This window comes from Perna viridis, chromosome 2, assembly GCF_037379345.1.
Source record: "Perna viridis isolate PV_CMFRI_1.1 ecotype Kerala chromosome 2, ASM3737934v1, whole genome shotgun sequence".
NCBI lineage: Eukaryota > Metazoa > Mollusca > Bivalvia > Mytilida > Mytilidae > Perna > Perna viridis.
In genome coordinates, this window is record NC_142446.1 from 3,407,397 (window position 1) to 3,429,892 (window position 22,496).

Sequence of the window (22,496 nt, forward strand, 5' to 3'; positions counted from 1 at the left end):
CCACCACACTGGACAAATATGTTGTCGATTAAAAATTTCAGCATTTTGTAAACATCTTCTTCTGTATATTTGGAAGATGATTTTGAATTATTTTACAAAGTATGAGGAATATCTACCACGAACTATATATTTGTATCTAGGTGTACCATCTTTTTTGAAAAAACAACGATGTATAATGTATTTAAGTCGGGAAGAATTTATTTATCTTTATTCGTAATTTATTTATCTACATATTGATTGTTATAATTGACACTGAGAATGAAATGGGGTGGGTTCCTTTTGATGTTTACATTAACAAACTTATATTCAAAACGGAAAATATTCTGCCTTAGGATACAACACGGTGATTTTTTCGTTAATGTCAATATGATGTAACTAGATTATTGATCAATGTGCAAACAGATTATCTGGTACGGGTAATACAAAATATCGAGTTGAATTTTGTTTCACAAATATCTTCCGTTTCATATTTTTCTGTAAAAATTTTGTCGGTTATATATAAAAACCGACTCTCTCTTTAACTATCTTTTAATTTTAGTACACCAAACACTTTAGACAATCAATTTATTCAACTCGTGGAAAATTCCGGTTTGGGTTCGAGTTTGGACTACACAAAATGCTGACACCCGAAAAGTTGCATTTTAAAATGTGTAACCAGTATTCGTACCCGTACTAATTCCCACAGCAAACTCCGGAGCATTGGTTTCTTCCATGCCGGCACTACTTTTTGCCATTCCACCGGTACCTGGAGCTCTGTTAGTATGTAAGTAAATTCTGTATTGTAAAAGGCTTAGGGTGAAACTCTTGAAGAGTAATCAAGGAAACCAAGATTATAGCGGAAATCAAAAGAATGTAGTTCAGGGAAAAGACCAGAGATGGAAAACCGACAAACACATCAAAGGACACAAAGTAACAACAATAATGCATACAAAGTTACAAAAGTAAATGAGTAACTCGAAAATGGAAACACAAATAAAATTTAAACAACTACACAACATATTACAGCATGTGTGTAACAATACTGGGCACGTTATTGCTACATACTACAGATATTATGTAATATAAAGTCCCTGTATACTCTAAAAATTGTCTTTAATCGCGGCGAAGTATCTATCCTCTTCAATTACAAAATAAACTTCCTGCATGGATGTTAAATAAAAGCACGAACCCTATTCAAAAAGTGAAGTTATTCATCATTACAATTTCAATTTAATGATTAATTTTTCGACAGAAAATGAGAAAAAAAACGTTGAAAATACGATGTCACTTTATACCAGTATATACAGACGTGCCGCTTGGGTGGGTCTTTTTTTTCTAGAGTTGAAATATATGATTGGGTCATAAACGTTTCCCTTTCCTATAGTAGAATATATGAATGGGTATGCATTTCTTGCAGACAAATATATGAATGAGGGAGGGGGTTTCCAGCTCCAGCTGCACCCCTTAAACAAAAGTTACATTCCTCCCCCAGTGCGAAATTCACTCGTGTTCTACGTTCAAATTGCTGGAAATCGATATGTCTGCTCTAAAAAGTTAAAATTGTGTGATATTCAATGCTCACATCATAAATGTCATGACTTGTAATCGGTTCTGGCGTCAGTTATTTCAAACAGCAGTTTTTGAAGGTATCAGGACAGCAAAATTTGATGGATGACCAAAACTAAAAAAAGAAACAGCCAGATGTGGCAAATACTGATAGAAAATTGTGCATATAACCAGTGACCTATAATTTCACAGGTCTATGATATCACTTTAGAGTATTCATTGTTTTTTCCATATACATGCAAGTACATTTTCGGTAGAAAATTTTGCCACACATTAATTTTATCAAAGAGTAATCAAGGGAACCAAGGTTATAGCGGTAATCAAAAGAATGTAATCCAGGGACAAAGACCAGACATGGAAAACAGACACACACAACAAAGAACATAAAGTAACTAAAATCATACATACAAAGTAACAAAAGTAAATGAGCAACTCGGACTCCACTAAAAACTGGGAGCATGGACCAGGTGCACCGGTAGGGTAAGCGTCCTCTGCTTTTCTAGAAACACCCGCCGAGTTGCTCATAAAAAGTGAAGTCCGGGGTAGACAAACGACGAAAGGTAAACTATGACCCGTTGAATAAATCAGTTTTCATGGTGCTGATGGATATATCATAACGATCCACGAGTTCATGATGACGACCATAAAATTTCTGTAGTGATGACTTCAATCTTGTAGCAACATAACCCTGTTCCAGAAGCAACATATCCGCAAGTCTATCAATTTTGTCCAACGCTGGAGTGTTTGCATTTAAAGCTACATGTATATTGTGTCAAATACGTGGGGTAGGAAAAAATTACATTTCCAAAAAGTATAAATTAACAGTACACGAAGTAAGCTTTACAACGAATCGTTTATCATTGAGATGTTTATTTGATGTATCTGACACGTGACATTAAACACTTGCAGAGAAATTACAAATTAACTATAAAACTCTGGACGAAAATGTTAACTTGCATAGGGTCATGAAGTACTATTACTACTAAGTCTAAATAAAACAATTCTAATGAAAAAAAAAGAAGTGTCAGAATTTAAGTGTTTAACATGCAACTCGGACTTACATGCACCACAGGGGCTTGAGTTCACGAATTTGATCCACAAAATTGCAAAAAAATCGACTAAAATGCCATTTTAATGATTTTTTGCGTTTTACTATCCATGGCCATCACACAAAAAACCACGTCTTGTGAGACGGTTGTCTGACATGATAATACCTTAAGTGTGCTGGCCGTAAGTCTGTCCAGAGATCATGTATTGAGTGTGCACATTAAAAAAAAGTTTATGAATGTGATAGCCTTTAAAACTGTATTAATGTTAGAATGTAATCATTTAAAAAGACGACGAACACTTTTAAATTTAATGTTTACATTTTATAACCTTCTTGTCATTTAACTAGTATTTTTAGCTATTTTAAGTGAAAAAAATCTGAACTAAATGTTTCATTGTTGATTTTTATGTGATGTATTCAATTAAGTGTAATTACTGTAATTACTTCAATTTACGTGTATCGCCTGAATATAGCTGAAATATTGCTGCTCGGGCGTTAAACCCCAACAATCAATTAATCAATCAATTTACCTGTACGTTCTGGCCGCTGTTAATAAACTTGATAAAACCGGAACTTAGGGACGGGGAGCCATTGCCTATAATTAACATATAGTATACATGTTTATGGAACGCCTAAACTGTCTGATGAGATACACATTTGTTTACGTGTTGTCAACTTTATATTACTTGCTGTGGTTTTATAATTACATGTGGTCATTTTGTAATTACGTTATGTAGGAACATCTTTACATTATGTCCTTTTGTCTTTAGATTGATTGATAGATTTTATTGATACACTCAGACACAATTAAGGTAACATGAGGTCAATAATAAATATATAAATACACAATGACAGGAAGAATAAGTTGACAGAAAGTAATACAATAATCATAGAAAATATTTGTTAAGTTTGCTTACAAGAGTTGCAATATAAGATAACAATTTTACATGACAAAAAGTTAACATTCCTTTCATCTTATAAACACTGGGATTCATATAATAGTACCTTGGTATGTATGTTTGCCTAAGCTGAACAATAGATTCATTATCACAGATAAATAGATAGTGGTACTCATCTCCTATACCATTCCTACACAGAGGACATATCCTCTCATGTCGAGGGGTCTTATTCCATCTACCCGTTTCGATTGGTAGTTTTAGATTACATGTTCTTAATTTCGTAATATATTTTCTTTTTGACTCCGGCAGCCGTAAGAGGTAATTCTCGATGCCAAAATCTGTTTTAAAAGTTTCATAAAAATCCCCTTTAGATGAATTCACTATATTCGAAAACCAACTCTGAATAAACTGATCCCTAAAGCGGTTATACAAAACAGGCTTTAGAGTATTCCATTCAATGTGTAGTTGATTTGCAAATATGTATCCAAGACCAGTATTGTCAAATAAGGATCTGATGTGGGCAATCCATCTAAAGTTCATGCCTTCGTTAATGTTTAAAGCTAGCATCAACTTGTAAAGAATGCTACTAAGTTTTGTCTCATTCTTTAAAAGTCTACACCAGAACGAGACCATTCTCATATTTGCTCGAACATGTAATGGGTGACGTCCAAGTTCTCCATACACCATGAAGTTTGGGGTCGAAGGTCTGAGATTGAGTATCCTTTTACAAAACTGTAGGTGCACTCTTTCAATTATCTCAAGATTCTCGTAACCCCAGACCTCAGATCCATAGAGTAAAATAGGTTCAACCAAGGAGTCAAATAGCTTAAGTTGCACATCTATAGGTATACTATGGTTTCTAATTTTTTTGAATATAGAAAACAAAGATTTTTGTGATTGCTCGACAAGTTTTTTTCTTGCATCGCTAAAATTGCCGTTAAATTTAAAAACAATACCAAGGTATGTCAGCGAATCAACAATATCTAACTCTATACCATTTAGTTTAAATACAGGATTATTTCTGGATTTACGTTTGCTAAAAATAATAACTTTAGTTTTTGATACATTTACCGAAAGCTTCCATTTAGGCTAAAAACCACTAATTCCACTTTCCATAGGCTTCTATGCTAATTTCACAATATTCAATGGCTTCTCTGGACTTTACCTTAACTTTAACCTGCAGAAGACTATATATCAGCATGATTCTACATATGTCAGCTCACAATCCTCAGAATGGCATGTGGGGTTAGCAGACTTGCAGTGCAGTACTGGTCACCGGAAGTGAAGGGTCTATAAATAGCATGGGAAATCCCAGTGTTTTCACAAGACAGGGGTATATTTAAAAATCATTATGGAGATTAGGCTTCACATCACAAGAAGCAAAATGCACCTATAAAATGTACAGAAATGTTTTTCCTTTCAGAAACTGTTTAAATGTTTTAAATAAGATGAGAACTTTTTTCACAGCACTATGAGGAACAGGGGTAATTTCTGCGTAGGACTATTTTTGCGTACGTTCCAAATGCTCATTGGTTGAATTGGTGGTCTGTAACCTAAAGTACAAAATTCTTGAAAAATATCAAGTGCTTTCTGCATTCCTTCTTCAGATTCAGAAAAAATAACTGTATCATCAGCATATAACAATACAAAAATTTTAATTAAATGGTGAAGTGTGTTTTCAATTTTCTCTTTAATGACTGTTAATGGTAGAACATTAAGATCTTCAAAGTACTTTTCTAAGTCATTTAGAAATATTGAAAAAAAGAAAAGGTGAAAGGTTTTCACCTTATCTAACACCATTCAGACACAGAAAAAAATCAGAAATCTGGTTGTTAAATGACACACAAGATTTAATATTATCATACATGTTATAGATTATTCGGAAACACTTTCCCTTGATACCATAATTTTGTAACTTTTTCCAAAGACCAACTCGCCATACAGTGTCGAAAGCTTTGCGAAAATCGACAAATGTGCAATATAATTTTTTACCACAAGTCAAATATAATGAAATCAGGGCATGCATAATGAAAATATTATCTGTGGTTGAGTAACCCTTCCTGAAGCCGGATTGACATTTAGAAATAATATCAAACTCACTAGAAAGAAAGTTTAATCTACTGTTGATAATTGATGTAAATAATTTACCTAAGCAGCTAATTAGTGTAATAGCTCGGTAATTATCTGGATCATTTGGATCACCTTTATTCTTGTATATCGGACGAATAATTCCATTTAACCAGGTATCTGGCACAATACCAGAATCAAACACAATATTAAAAAGTTTACAAAAAATAGAGACGAGATGCGGCGAGGAACATTTAAAATATTCATTTACAAATTCGTCGATACCTGAAGCTTTTCCATTCTTTAACCCTTTAATTGCTTCATTTACTTCATCTTCAGTTATCACCCCATTAATAATTACATCATAAAGATCATTGTCGCATATGTTATCAAGGAAAGCGTCCGAATCATCTTCATCAACAACATCTTCACTGGTATCATTTAATTTCTTAAAGTATTCATATAATTTATCAATATCAATATTAGCATCTGTCTTATTTGAAAAGTTCATATTATTAAGTATTTTCCACATTTCTTTGGGATCAGATTTAGAGGTTTGTCTAAGTTTTGTTGCATTCTGCTCTTGAAAAAGTTCAAAACTTTTGTTCATAGCATTTCGAAACTCTTTTGCTTTTAGATTTAATTCATTTTTGACTTGATCTGATTTATCATGTTTATATTTATCTCTGAGTTTATTAAATTCTTTGCGTTTTTCAGCACAAGTTTTATTAAACCATGGTTTTGACTTATTATGATCATTTAATCTCTTTTTAGGAGTGTGTGTCCCAAATGTATTTTTTGCATTATCAACAAAAATATTTTGAAGATCTAAAAACAAATCATCTATAACACCTTTGGTAATGGTTTCTATACAAACGGAGTTGACCTTTTCATCTAATTCTCTAATGCAATCATTTTCATCTGAATTAAGATTATTCACAAACTCTTGACTCTTCACCTGATTCCATTTAATAATTTTTTCCCCTTCACTAACTTTAGCACGATTATCATGCTTGTCATTTTTGGACAAGATAGTAAAGTGTATTCTATTGTGTATGTCAGAGAACATGGGATTAAAATCACATATTTCAAACTCTATAATATATTGGATTAACAATGGAAACATAATTAGATAATCAACAGTGCTAATGTTTTTGCTAGTTGTTTTACCACAAAGTTTATCAGCATGTAATCTACCATTAACTATAAATAAAGAACACCGTTTACAAAGATCTAATAATTTGTGTCCATATGGATTAATTCTACCTTCATCCTTGTTAAATCTTTCAAGAGGAATACCTATATTTTCTAAAATTTTGTGAGTATACATGTTTTCAGTTAAATCATCATCTACAATATGGAGTATTTCTTCTAATAAATTTTCATCAGGTGTAACATAATCTGGAAGTCGGGCGGTTCTTGCATTAAAGTCGCCAACTAGTGACACATACTTCGATTTTTGTAAAAAATTAATGATGTCATTTTCTAGTTCAATAAAAGAATTTTCAGACGAATAGACCGAATTTTCTGGAGGTATATAAACACAACCAAGATAAACTTTACTCTCCAGGTTTAGATTTAATTCTACCCATTGAACAACATCTGATTCTGAATCAATAAACTTAATAAGGTTAGATAAACACTTTTTGTAAATAATAATAATACCCCCAGATTTACGTTTACACCCTTTCCGATTTTTACAATAAAAAAGATAATCGTTTGGTAAATCTATAGTATCAAGTTCGTCTAGTTTTGTTTCAACAAAATTAAGTACATCATATTTTAGTATGAGTTCTGAAAAGTCAGGATTTAACAATTTCGATTTTAATCCACATACATTAAGATATGTAACATTTAGTTTTTTATCGTAACAGTTTAATTCATTGGGATTTAAATGTCCAGTGTTATTGTTTACAGATGTTTCGTTGGTATTGATTGTGTCCGAGTGACTGTCCTATTTACTCAAGTCGACGTGGGGTCCCTCAGGGGTTGCGCTTTCATATGGTTTGCCATTTATCAAGATTTTGTCATACACCATTTTAGCGTTTATGCCTTGCCTTTTAAGTTGTTTGAGTTCTGGTAATAACGCTCTGCGTCTATTTGCAATTTCTTTTGGGTACTGCTGATTTACGGTGTAGCCTCTTTTTCCTTTAAGGGCCCTTGGTACAGCTCTTAAAACTCGTTCATGATCACTATATTTTGTAAATCTAGCTATGATGTTCCTTGGTTTGTCATCGTTTCGCTGACCCAATCTATGAACATTTTGGAATTGTATGCCTTCCACGTTTTCAATATGAAGTTGTCTTTCTAGAAACTCACGAATTACCACCTCAGTATTTTCATCTTCATTGGTTTGTCTAATTCCACCAAATATCAGGTTATACTTCATAGAGTGACTTTGAAGTTTCAAAAAGTCTTCTCTCAAGTTATAGTTTTCAGCCTCAAGATATTGGTTTTGTCGTTCCAGCTCTTGAGTTCTGTCTTCTATTTCATGATGATGCTTTTCCTGTCTTGTAGTAATTTCACTTTGATTTTTCTGAGCCTGCTTTATATTGTCAATCTCACCTCTCATGTTGATGATATTTTCTTCCAGTGCGTCAAATCTCCTGGAGATTGAGTCTAGAACATCAAGCTTCTGTAATTTTTCATGTAGGATAGATTCAAGATGTTGCATCTTTTGTGAGATTATATGAATATCTTTAACAATGTTTACAGATTGCATATTATCTAAAGTTGGTGGTGCACATACAGAGTATGTTTTGTTTGGATTCAGTGATGTCATTTGAGGGATGTATTCTTTGTTCACAGTGTTTAGAGGAGGAGGTGGCGCTGGCTGTTGAGTATAATTATACTGTGGTGGTTGTATAATGTTTTGATTTGGTACAGGTGTACTATGTTGAATATGTGGTTGGACTGGTGTAGATTGAAACACAAGTTGCTGTGGCTGGACAGGGGATCCTGTTATGTTCAAATTAGGAGCTTTATATAAGGTCTCATGAGCTTGGGCTATAACATTTGAGGTCTCATTTTGTTGTTGTTGTTGTTGTATGGAGGCCGCCATATTTGACTTGAATGGTGGTGTCTCCCCTGAGTGGCTAAGATCGTTTTTCTTTCGCTTCTGGTTAGTTTTCGTACTCATTTAAATGTTCAGTTGATGTTCAAATGTTTAAAATACATCAATATCACTCTAAGCACTTATAACTCTTCATAAAACACACAAGAATAGTCTTTTTATGTACAGTGTATACTTCTGTCAACTCACTCATCCGCCATTTTTTTCCTCCTTTACGTTCTGTCGTTTTATGATTACGTTATTCAAGATGGCTGGTAAAACTTAAGATTGATTGGCAGTATTGGCCACAGCTTTATTATCATTATTGAAACCAAAGTAGATAATACACACAGATAATAGATTTGTTCAACGTTAACTAACACATATACAGATAACTATATTATAATATTGAAATAAATGTCAACTCTAGATAGATAATTAATTCATTTTTTGGTTACCTCATCGCTATGGCAACCTACAGATGCTAACTAGATAAAGATAGATATATATAATCCTGGGATACAGCGATCTATGAACTTTACTGATGGATCCTGGGATACAGCGATCCATAAAATGAACTTTATCAATAAAACTAAAGATGAACTGTAACTATAACTTATCACACGCAGCAAAGTTTCCATATTATGATTCTAAAAAAAATAATAATAATGAGTCTGTAACGGTTTTAAAACTTCAAAGTTTTTATCATGAAATTCCATCGTTACACTGTCGACGTGAATGTATTTGGAGCCATCACTCTCTACTATTAAGGAACTACTGCATCTTACACTGGTACCTCCATTTTACCTGAAAATAAAGAGCAAACCCAAAGCAGTATCTAACACAATACAAATGAAATATATGAGAGGGTGTGGTGGGTTTCATTAAAACTTCTCTAACAATTTTTCCGTCTTTTCTGTCCCAAGTTGAACGCTGAAAGAACGCTCACGTCGAATTGACGTCACAATTCTATAGGCAATCCTATTACCATATGCATGACAAATAACCTGAAGCACAACTACGGACGGATGAAGTATTCCCCTTGAATAACCGAATTTATGTAGAATTACATAAATTCCATTATTCAAGATGGCTGGTAAAACTTAAGATTGATTGGCAATATTGGCCAAAGCTTTATTATTATCATTATTGAAACCAAAGTAGATAATATACACAGATAATATATTTGTTCAACTTTAACTAGCACATATACAGATAACTATATTATAATATTGAAATAAATGTCTAGATAGATAATTAACTCATTTTTTGGTTACCTTATCGCTATGGCAACCTACAGATGCTAACTAGATAAAGATAGATATATATAATCCTGGGATACAGCGATCCATAAAATGAACTTTATCAATAAAACTAAAGATGAACTGTAACTATAACTTATCACACGCAGCAAAGTTTCCATATTATGATTCTAAAAAAAAATAATGAGTCTGCAACGGTTTTAAAACTTCAAAGTTTTTATCATGAAATTCCATCGTTACACTGTCGACGTGAATGTATTTGGAGCCATCACTCTCTACTATTAAGGAACTACTGCATCTTACACTGGTACCTCCATTTTACCTGAAAATAAAGAGCAAACCCAAAGCAGTATCTAACACAATACAAATGAAATATATGAGAGGGTGTGGTGGGTTTCATTAAAACTTCTCTAAAAGTTGAACGCTGAAAGAACGCTCACGTCGAATTGACGTCACAATTCTATAGGCAATCCTATTACCATATGCATGACAAATAACCTGAAGCACAACTACGGACGGATGAAGTATTCCCCTTGAATAACCGAATTTATGTAGAATTACATAAATTCCATTATTCAAGATGGCTGGTAAAACTTAAGATTGATTGGCAATATTGGCCACAGCTTTATTATTATCATTATTGAAACCAAAGTAGATAATATACACAGATAATATATTTGTTCAACTTTAACTAGCACATATACAGATAACTATATAATAATATTGAAATAAATGTCTAGATAGATAATTAACTCATTTTTTGGTTACCTTATCGCTATGGCAACCTACAGATGCTAACTAGATAAAGATAGATATATATAATCCTGGGATATAGCGATCCATAAAATGTACTTTATCAATAAAACTAATGATGAACTGGAACTATAACTTATCACACGCAGCGAAGTTGCCATATTGATCCAGCATAGCCTGAGGTGCCGTGTACTGTATCCCGACAGCCTGGGTTGTATTGTACTCTATTCCGGTAGTACTTGATGTTCCTGTTGCCAAACCTCCTGAAGTCGTACTTTGTTCAAATTGCCCAGAAAGTGACATGTCAGGGATGCGGACTATATTGTTTTCAGTTGAACTGTAAGTGTTACTTTGTAATTGGCCTAAATGTGGCGAAAATGTCACTGTTGAGGTAGTTGTAGACAAATTCAGAGTTCTAGGTTCTGAAATCTGAGCTGGCCGTGAAACCCTAAAGCATGTCCTGGCCACAGACGTTCCCTGTGATGTCACCGGGGTCCTGCTGACGCCCGTCCTGACTGAAACGGTTCTTTTCCTAGTACTTCTTCTCAACATACTGGCTGAAACTCAATGATAATAATAATAATAATGTACAATTATATTTATGATAATTTTATCATTCTACACATAAAAGTTTTACACCATGTAACAAAAAAAAATTGTAATATTCATACTGCTGAATGAAACATGAAGCTCTGACCGTCTAATTGTAGGTTATTATTTTTTTAGTGAACCATCGTGTGTGTTTGTTTGTATGTGTGTGTCTGTGCTTTTGAATTTCAGATAATTAAAACATTTATATCATACCTCCGTTTCAACCACGTGGAGACCATGCGGTTTCCAAGCTCACAATACTTTGCTTTACTTTGCCTGTAGAATGCTGAATATCAAATCGAAATTATCAATACCCAATGAATTACTTTACCTGTTGCGTTACCGGGTAACAATTTATTTTTCAATTCTAAACATTTTCTATTTTTAGCGATAATTATTTGAGGCCTGTTAGATTTCTATTATAGATGTTTCATTCCCCGATAATAAGTTTCCTCATGTTAACAAACCACATGAGCATAAACAATCGACAATTCGTTTAAATCTATGATAGCTCACGATGTAAGTTAAATTTTATTATTAGTTACAATATTTATGTAGTAAGCATTGTTATAAGCCTATTTTTTATATAGGATACGCCCCAGAAGGTCAATTTAAGAGATGTGTTTATGTAAAATGTGTGGAGCGCCTTGTGGTACTATTTATGGTTTTTGATTATGAATTATATTTTTTGCGTTATTATTCCATATTTCACTTACCCAAATCTAATTATATGATTTTCGCAACCTTAATTACCCTTTAACCGAGATTTATTTTGAAATTTTTGGTTTTACACCTCTCCTCGCTTTTTTCGTTTAAAAAATGTACGGAAAGCCAAAAGTGTCACCTTGGTAATTTTTTCTACGTTATTTATTGTCGAATATTTGTCGAAACACGTGTCTCTATGCTATATTTGAGGGATATCTACTTGAATAGATCTGATGTTTAATCATATGTTTTTCTCGTTTTTGTGTTTATTGTATTTTTCTTTTCATTTTAGTTAGAATAGTGAACTTAGAATGTGTTCCTTTTTCTTTTGTAGCTTTTACCGCTATCATTGTTGAATAAAGATGTTCTATGAGACGATGTTGGTTATACTATCTGCACTGCGGCAGAATAGTAAAAAGATCGTACAGATTCAGATGTAAATGAAGATAAGTGGATCATGGATGCAACAGACGTGAAACCAGAAGATACTGTTCGAGCAATGACAATGACTGAACCGGGGAAACAATTATTTCAATCACAAGTCGATGAATTTAAACGTAAAATCTATAAAGCATGGGAAAGATTCGAAACAATACTTGAAGGACTTGATGAGTCTGCCAAGGACCTCAAAAGTTTACGTACGTTGGAGAAATCGATACTTCAAAGTGGGGAGAAATATAAAGTAATTTCTAAAGAATATATAGAATTCTTGTCAAGGAAAAACACCGACGAAAGTGGTGGTATCTTGTTAATGTTTAGCGCGGAATTTAATAAATGCTCAGGCATTATACAACAGACACTCTTGCGAATAAAATCAGAGAAGCTACAGGTAGCCGAGACGATGTCACGGTGTGCGAGTGTTAGTAGCAGGGAAGGATCTGTCGGTAGTTCAGCGTTAGTTAAGAAACGCGCAACAGCTGAAATACAAAAGACAAAGGTACAATTTGCACAATATGAGGTAGAATTAATGAAACAGAAGGCGAGATTAAACGAACTTGAAACTCAGTCAAAAGCAATCAGTGAAAAGAGAAGAGCAGAGGTTGATGCTGATTTAAGTCTACTCAAAGCACAAAGTGAAGCGGCAATATCGATTGCAGAAATTAAAGTACTGGAGGAAGCTGAAGGTGAAAATTGAAGTGGTGAAATTCAGGAGCCGATATTTAATGTTAACGCGGAACCTTTCGTGCCATTAAGTTGCATTTAAGACGACTTAACGAAACAATATGTGAATGAACAATATCACCGGAATAACGCTCAAGCTGAAAGTATACATACTCACGACACAGCAGCTTCAAAGTTAAATGTTGGACTTCAGTCAACTCCAGGAAACTTAAATCCTAACGGTGTGAATAGACCATGTCCGCCAATTAAAGCCGGTGATTTTAACAATTTCAGAACATTTTCACAACCTTGTCAATCAAATAACGATCCTGCTATTGTGACGGACTTTACAAAATTTCTACTAAAGAAAGATTTACTACTCTCTAGATTCCAACAATTTGATGATCGTCCTGAAAATTCCTCAGCATGGAAAGCTAGTTTCAAGAGTATAGCAGAAGAATTATCAGTGACTGCTTTCGAGGAAATCGACTTATTAGTGAAATGGCTCGGTCCAGATTCGTCAAGGTTCTCACAAAGTATAAGATCGTCAAACGTAAATAATCCATCGATTGGACTTGTTCGTATCTTGGAGAGGCTCGACGAAAGGTTCGGGAGACCAGAGATGATTGAATCACTTATTAAAGGAAAACTTCAGAAATTCGCTAAAATTGGAAGCAAGGACACATCACGTTATTACGAACTTTTGGACATTCTCGTTCAGATAGAATCTTCAAAAGCAAATCCTGAATATGCTAATTTACTGCCTTATTTCGATTCATCGTCAGGGGTTAATCCGATTGTTGAAAAGTTGCCTTACAATATCCAGGAGAAATGGACATCTCGAGCATCTAGATACAAAACTGACTATCGTGTTCCATTTCCGCCGTTCTCGTTCTTCGTGAATTTCATCAGAGAAATTTGTACAATCAAAAACGATCCAGCATTTAACTTTCATAATACAGACAATGTGTATTCCAAGAAACAAACGTCGAAATGATCATAGTGCAACTACGGTATTCAATCGTAGAACTAAGGTGAATGTCGGAGAGAAGGAAAACGGAGAATTTGAACAGTAAAAATCATGTAACGGTAATGCATCGTCCCGAGAAAGTCGAAATTCCTGATGGCGGGGAGCGCTCATTTCCTCAAACTTCGTTCGAAAATATTTCATCTAAGCGTACGTCTTTAAGTGATTTCAGTGGCAAGTCGTGTGGTAAAACCGTACTGGTTCGTCTGACTCCGAGGAATTTTCCGGAAAAAGTGATGGACGTCTATGCGATCTTAGATGATCAGAGCAATAAAACTCCTGCTAAACCAGAACTTTTCGATCAACTTGGTATTGACACTGATAAGCTTCAATATACAATGTCGACATGCGCTGGTCGAACAGTAATGTCAGGAAGATGTGCTGGTAACCTCGTCGTCGAACCTATTACTGGTGACAATAGTTTGAATTTACCTTCAATTATAGAATGTGCTAATATTCCTAACGAACGTTTAGAAATCGCTACACCAGATGTTGCGGCATCCTTTTCGCATCTGAAGGAAATGTGTGAATACATACCAATACTAAACAGCGAAGCTCAGATACAACTGTTGATCGGACGCGATGTTCCAGAAGCACATCACGTTTCGAAACAGATTACAGGTCCTAAAGGAACTCCATTTGGTCAGAAACTACTGTTAGGATGGGTGATTGTGGGTGACATTTGCTTAGGACAAGTTCACAAACCCAAGACTATAAACGTAAATAGAACTCATGTGATTACCAACGGTAGAGGAACGATATTCGAACCTTGTGCGAACACTCTATTCGTGAAAGAACGTGTCAAGAAGGAAGTTGATACAAGACAACAAAGTGAACCTTGGTTTTCTGATGGTGACGTATTCCGTAAAACTAAGGACGATGAAAAGGTAGGAATGTCAATAGGAGATCGGGAGTTTCTCTCAATCATGGACAAGGAATTTGTAAAAGACTCTAGTGACCACTGGTCAGCTCCATTGCCGTTCAAATCGAACCGTCAACGTCTACCTAATAACAGGGAATTGGCATCGAGACGAGCTCACACATTAGGCATTTCGCTCAAAAACGACCAGACGAAACGTGCTCATTTTGTTGAATTTATGCGTAAAATTATCGACAACAAAACAGCTGAAGTAGCTCCACCTAGTAGTGATGATAAAGAATGCTGGTATTTATCCCCCTTTTTGGATAGTGATGATAAAGAATGCTGGTATTTACCCCCTTTTTGGAGTCTACCATCCCAACAAACCACATCAAATAAGAGGCGTATTTGACTCATCGGCAACTTTCAAAGGTGTGTCTCTAAATAGCGTTATGATGACCGGTCCGGATTTAACAAATAGTCTCTTAGGCATTCTTCTACGTTTTAGGAAAGATAAGATAGCTGCAACAGTCGACATTGAACAAATGTTTTATCAGTTTTTCGTGAATGAGAATGATAGATTTTTTGCGTTTCTTCTGGTATAGAGACAACAATCCCGACAACCCTCTTATTGAATTTCGCATGTGTGTTCATGTGTTTGGAAACTCTCCCTCTCCCGCTGTGGCTACATATGGACTAAGACGCACAGTTGAGAATTGTGATCGGTTGTATGGATCGGACGTCAAGTCGTTCATCGGTAGAGACTTCTATGTGGATGATGGGTTAATTTCGATGCCGGATAGTAATAAAGTCGTAAATCTAATTAAACGAGCGCAACAAGTACTAAGAACGGACGGAAACATCAGACTGCACAAAATTACGTCAAATAGTGCCGATGTTATGAAAGCATTTGCGGTCGAAGATTTGGGAAAAGAGATAAAAGACCTGAATCTAGGTGAAGATATTTTTCCGATTCATCATAGTTTGAGATTAGAATGGGACTTGAATACCGACAGTTTCATGTTTAGTCCATTGGAAGACGACAAACCTTTCACTCGCAGAGGCATTCTCTCATCCTTGAACAGTATTTTCGATCCGATTGGATTTTTGTCACCGATTACGATAAGTGGTAAAATTTTGTTACGAGAAGCATCGCCACCTGGAACTGACTGGGATGAGCCTTTATCATCGGACTTTCAAGATAAGTGGATTGCATGGAGAAATTCAATTGTGACATTGAAAGACTTTCGTATTCCACGCATGTATTTTCCTTGCTCCTTCAGTGAGATGAACAATCTTGAAGTCTTAGTATTTTCCGATGCCTCTGAGAAGGCTATTTCTGCTTCTACGTATTTACGAGGTGTCGACGACGAAGGACAGCTTCATATAGGATTTCCCATGGGTAAATCGAAGCTTAGCCCAGCAAGCGGGAATACGATACCCCGACTTGAACTTTGTGGTGCAGTCATGGCTACGGAAATTGCTAGTATTGTATCTGACAACTTGGATATTCCTCTTGGAGCAATCAAGTATTTCTGTGACAGCAAAGTCGTATTAGATTATATCGGGAACAAGACGAGACGTTTTCATACTTGCGTGTCAAATCGAGTTGATCGTATACTCAGAATGTCAGACTCGTCACAGTGGAATTTCGTACCAACGCATCAGAATCCAGCCGATAGTGGAACTAGATATTTATCTAATCTGGAAAGCGAAGATTATAACACTTGGCTAAATGGTACACCATTTTTGAAAATGTGTGGTAGTAATAGTGGACTCTTACCTTATTTTCCGCTTGTAACTCCGAATCTGGATAAGGAAGTGAGGCCGGAATGCAACGTAAACGTAACTAGTCTTGATACTTCTGGATCAATCGTCGATCGTTTCGAGAACATTTCAAGTTGGAAAAAGCTTCTCAAAGGAATAGCGCTGTTGAAACACATCCCTAGGAACTATCGATCAGACAGTCAGTCATGTGAAGGATGGCATGTTTGCGAACATTACATATCAGTTGATGCAATTAAAGAAGCTGAACAATATGTCATAAAGGAAGTTCAGAAATCGGTATTTGCACAGGAGATAGACTTACTTACACAAGGACAAAATGTTTCATCGAGATCATCGATCAGTGCGCTTTCACCATTTCTTGACTTATCAGGAACACTTCGTGTCGGTAGACGATTAAGTAAAGCTACAGGATGTCTTCCGACAGGAGAAATCAACCCGATCATAATTCCTAAAAATTCACATGTCGCAAAATTACTCATAGATCACTACCACAATGCTGTGAAACATCAGGGTAGACATTTTTCGGAGTGTGCCTTGAGGAGAGCTGGTTTCTGGATTATCGGTTCAAAGAGATTGATATCTTCATTCATTCAGAAATGTGTAGTATGTCGAAAGCTTAGAGGAAAATTCCAAGAACAGAAAATGTCTGATTTACCAGAGGACAGACTTACACCGGGTCCACCTTTCATGTATGTCGGTCTGGACACCTTCGGACCCTGGAACGTATTGACCCGCAAGACTAGACAAGGATCATCGAATAGTAAGCGATGGGCTATTCTTTTTACGTGCATGACAACCCGGGCAGTACATATTGAGCTTATCGAGTCAATGAGCGGTTCATCGTTCATAAACGCTCTCCGAAGATTTCAGTCAATTAGAGTTTTTCGTTCTGACCGTGGATCAAATTTCATAGGTGCAACTGACAATCTAGACATAGAAGCTATTCATGTGGAGAATAAAGCCGTCAAGAACTATCTTTGTGAAAACGGATCCGTTTGGAAATTTAATCCTCCCCAATCCTCACACATGGGAGGAGTGTGGGAAAGAATAATTGGTGTGACAAGGAGAATATTAGACTCAGTTATCTTAACATCTTCGAGCAAAACATTGACAAATGAATCTCTTCTTACCTTCATGGCAGAAGTTGTAGCAATCATTAACTCTAGACCCATTGCTGATATATCATCGGATCCTGACATGCCTTCAATTCTAAGTCCATCGATGCTTTTTACCGGAAAACAAGATTACTTACCTGTCTTAGTGGACTCTTTGAACATGAAAGACATTTATAGAGCCGAATGGAAACACGTCAAGATGCTGTCAGATATCTTTTGGAAGCAATGGAGGTCGGACTATTTATATTCTCTGCAGAAGCGACGGAAGTGGCACAATGACAATGAAAACTTGAAATCTGGTGACGTAGTTCTATTACAAGACAAGACTCTTTATAGAGGTGAATGGCCTGTTGAAATCATTGTTGAAGCCATCGAGAGCGATGATAGTAAAGTGAGAAAAGCTAGTGTCTGCATTCACAGGGACGGCAAAAATGTGACTTACACAAGACCAATTAGTGAAATGGTTTTGTTGGTAGATTAATCGTGTGACACGGACAATTGTCAGAGAATTGTAACATTCAATAAGAGTTATTTTGTAATTATTTTGGTTCATTTGTGACATTAATGGTTTAATGTCAGACGGGGAGTGTTGCGTTACCGGGTAACAATTTATTTTTCAATTCTAAACATTTTCTATTTTTAGCGATAATTATTTGAGGCCTGTTAGATTTCTATTATAGATGTTTCATTCCCCGATAATAAGTTTCCTCATGTTAACAAACCACATGAGCATAAACAATCGACAATTCGTTTAAATCTATGATAACTCACGATGTAAGTTAAATTTTATTATTATACTCGGCGTCACATAAATAACATACTGTTAAAATTTGAATAAAAATATTTTCTACGACTTTATTGACACCTACCGTCGTTTAAATTGTCTTAAATGACTTGCTCATTCGTTTAGCCAAACGGCTTCTCCCTAAACATTGAATGGTTAAATTCCGGTCAGATTTTAATTCTAGGTGCCAATATTTACATTGTAAAAAGTCGGTCATGTTTACAGTGATCGGGTTGCTAGGAGATGTTGTTTACGTTTAAATGGTTTGTCCAAAAACCGAAGAACCCAGAATGCACTTCGGCGTTATTTCGGATATCTCGGATTTATTTTACGCGAACAACGTACAATACCGAGAAGTTGATCAAGCAGACGATTGTCACCGGACTTCGACGGGAACTTACGAACTTCGTTTGTAAACAAATCGTCCCGTAAAAACCAACATGGCGGATATTAGTATGGGATTTTCCCGTAAGGATTTGTTACGCATGATTTAAGCTAATAAGCGACTTGTTTTTGAGAAGCTGTTTGGCTAAACGAATGAGCAAGTCATTTAAGACAATTTAAACGACGGTTGGTGTCAATAAAGTCGTAGAAAATATTTTTATTCAATTTTTAACAGTATGTTATTTATGTGACGCCGAGTATAGTTACAATATTTATGTATTAAGCATTGTTATAAGCCTATTTTTTTATTTACGCCCCAGAAGGTCAATTTAAGAGATGTGTTTATGTAAAATGTGTGGAGCGCCTTGTGGTGCTATTTATGGTTTTTGATTATGAATTATTTTTGCGTTATTATTCCATATTTCACTTACCCAAACCTAATTATATGATTTTTGCAACCTTAATTACCCTTTAACCGAGATTTATTTTGAAATTTTTGGTTTTACACCTCTCCTCGCTTTTTTCGTTTAAAAACTGTACGGAAAGCCAAAAATGTCACCTTGGTAATTTTTTCCACGTTATTTGTCGAATATTTATCGAAACACGTGTCTCTATGCTATATTTGAGGGATATCTACTTGATAGATCTGATGTTTAATCATATGTTTTTTCTCGTTTTTGTGTTTATTGTATTTTTCTTTTCATTTTAGTTAGAATAGTGAACTTAGAATGTGTTCCTTTTTCTTTTGTAGCTTTTTACCGCTATCATTGTTGAATAAAGATGTTCTATGAGACGATGTTGGTTATGCTATCTGCACTGCGGCAGAATATTACCTATACCCTCATACAAACCAATTTAACATCAAGTCTACTGCAAAGATTTTCGTTCTTTTCATTAAAACTTCTCTAACAATTTTCCCGTCTTTTCTCTGTCCCAAGTTGAACGCTGAAAGAACGCTCACGTCGAATTGACGTCACAATACATAGGCAATCTTCTTACCATATGCATGACAAATAACCTGAAGCACAACTACGGACGGATGAAGTATTTCCCTTGAATAACCGAATTTATGTAGAATTATATAAATTCCATTATGTCAACATATATTTACATTATGTGGATTTATCTTTGCGTGCAGTGGTTTTCTTATAACGTGAGGTCGTTTCATATTTACGTTATGTCGATCTATAAAAACTTTATGTGCATTTTCTTTTCTTTGCGTGCAGTGATTTCTTCTTTACGTGATGTGGACAAAAATTTCATGATGACCTGTGACCCCGGAACTTTTCGATCCGGTGTTAACTTCAAATCAGTCCGTAAAAGGCAAAATAGACGCCACAACGCCGATTAGAAAAATGCTGAACAAAATACACTTGGGTAGTCTATCCAGTCACCCTAGAGTGTTTATTCTCTAGTAAAAAATAGCTTATTTGTTATTTACGTTCAATATCATCACAGTTGATACACCTGGGACTCTGTTGAAGACTTGTGGCGATTTTCGTAGTCAGAATATATTGTTTTTAATTCCAAAAACATGGGAATTTCGACTCCCGCGAAAATTTGCATAAATTCGACTCTACAAGTTATTGCGTGACTAAATTTATTTTCTTCACATTAATAAACCACCAAAACTAATTTTCAAGAAATAATTTTCAAAAAAAAAAAATTAAAAATATTACCCCTAACCCTAGAAAACTGGTCTCAGTATCAAACATAATTTTCATTCACAGCGTACCGACACTGTGAAACTCATATTTTAGGCATTCACAATTAAGATAATGATTTATTCAACATGTCTGATCAATTTGAATTTCTTTATGACTTTTCCCTTTTTATGAAAAAAAACCACATTATTGTCGCCTACGCTCTTGAAATTAGCAAATATGTTGGATGCATCGATAATGAAAGCAATCGCCCGCAACATGCCCAATGTACGCCGTTAATATGTTAAAAATTAACATTTTTGTTCATGTTGAGGTTTTTTTCAATAGGTAGGGGTGGTAATTTTTGCATCAACTTTACTTGGAAAATTTCAAAAATTAATTACCTGGCCGATTTGAAAGCTTAGATACTATACAAATCTACTGTATCACACAAAAGCTTGTTTAAACTATGGTATTCTGAAAAAAAAGATAATAACGGGTGATGTAGAAGAAATTCTGAAATTCTGTAAATTCTACTTTTTACGATTTCATAGTAATTGTAACCCTATAAAAATCACACGCCTGAATTGTTCAGATATTTTGGGCAAATAATTATCTTTTAAATTATGAATGCCTAAAATATGAGTTTCACAGTGTCGGTATGCTGTGAACGAGAATTATGCTTGATACTGAGACCAGTTTTTTCGGGGAAGGGGTTAAATTTTAAAACATTTAAAAAAAAATCTTTCTTGAAAATCAGTTAATGGTGGTTTATTAATTCAGGAAATTTAATTTCTATCGAATGATTATTTGAGACTTTTTAGTCGAGTAATATCTTGTAGAGTCGAAGTTATGCGACTTTTTACGGGAATATTGACATTCCCATTTTTACATTTTTTATTATTATTATTTTTTTGTTTGTTTGTTTTATAAATTCTGACTACGAAAATCGCCACAAGTCACCAACAGAACCCAAGAAGTATCAGTTGTGAATATCCCGAAAATAAATAACAGATACTAGTAAGCCATTTTTTACTGAAGAATAAATACTCTAGGGTGACTGGATAGATTACCCAAGTGTATTTCGTTCAGCATTTTTCTAATCGGCGTTGTGACGTCCAATTTGCCTTTTACGGACTGATTTGAAGTTTACACCGGATCGAAAAGTTCCGGGGTCACGTCATCATGAAATATTTGTCCACATCACGTAAAGAAGAAACCACATCACATAAAGAAGAAATCACTGCACGTAAAGAAAAGAAAATGCACATAAAGTATTTAGAGATCGACATAACGTAAAGATGGAACAGCGCTCCAATGCCCCCCCCCCCCTCCCGCGAAAAAAAATGTGGAAAACCAAGGCCATAACTTCAATAAAAATCAATCAACCGTAACCAAAGTCGAACTTAACCTGTAACTTCTCATAGTAAGACTAAATACAAAAGAAAATATCAATTCGAAAAAGCATTACAAATAAGTGCGGAAAACTGTAAATTCACTGAAATATTCTAAGTCCAAGGCCATAACTTCCGCAAAAATCATTCAACCGTAACCAAATTTGAACTTAATCTGTATCGCATGCTGTATCAACCCTCGACCTATATCACCCCAAGGGCCTATGATGATATAGGTCGAGGGTTGATACAACATGTGATACAGATTTTGATATGTAGTATTCATTATCTCATATATTCTAACCATACTTCAAGTCTGTAAAGGGCGTGATAATGGGTATGCGATATAGGTCTAGGGGTGTGATAATGGGTATGCGATATATGTCTAGGGGTGTGATATATGGTATGCGACATAGGTCTAGGGGTGTGATATATGGTATGCGATATAGGTCTAGGGGAGTGATATAAGGTATGCGATA

The 22,496-nt window shown here is 35.1% G+C and overlaps 3 protein-coding genes across 10 annotated transcripts; 2 read left to right on the forward strand and 1 right to left on the reverse strand.

The window, feature by feature from the left end:
* Positions 1 to 7,501: 7,501 nt before the first annotated feature.
* LOC148623319 (uncharacterized) lies at positions 7,502 to 19,918 on the reverse strand. 8 transcript variants are annotated; one of them, XM_088565105.1, is made up of 3 exons: positions 19,832 to 19,918; positions 11,431 to 11,503; positions 7,502 to 11,183 (listed from the first exon to the last, which is right to left on the reverse strand). In XM_088565105.1, exon 3 carries the CDS (start codon positions 8,696 to 8,698, stop codon positions 7,514 to 7,516), a length of 1,185 nt encoding a protein of 394 aa, XP_088421231.1. In that variant the 5' UTR covers positions 8,699 to 11,183; positions 11,431 to 11,503; positions 19,832 to 19,918; the 3' UTR covers positions 7,502 to 7,513. The 8 variants fall into 8 exon arrangements, with proteins under 8 accessions (XP_088421231.1, XP_088421228.1, XP_088421229.1 ...); XM_088565102.1 differs by having other exon boundaries at positions 18,682 to 19,917; XM_088565103.1 differs by having other exon boundaries at positions 7,502 to 11,189; positions 18,682 to 19,917.
* On the forward strand, positions 12,380 to 13,057 carry LOC148623320 (uncharacterized). The gene has a single exon (XM_088565109.1). The coding sequence runs from the start codon at positions 12,380 to 12,382 to the stop codon at positions 13,055 to 13,057; it is 678 nt and encodes a 225-aa protein (XP_088421235.1).
* LOC148623321 (uncharacterized) lies at positions 15,483 to 18,293 on the forward strand. The gene has a single exon (XM_088571269.1). The coding sequence runs from the start codon at positions 15,483 to 15,485 to the stop codon at positions 18,291 to 18,293; it is 2,811 nt and encodes a 936-aa protein (XP_088427395.1).
* Positions 19,919 to 22,496: the final 2,578 nt, after the last annotated feature.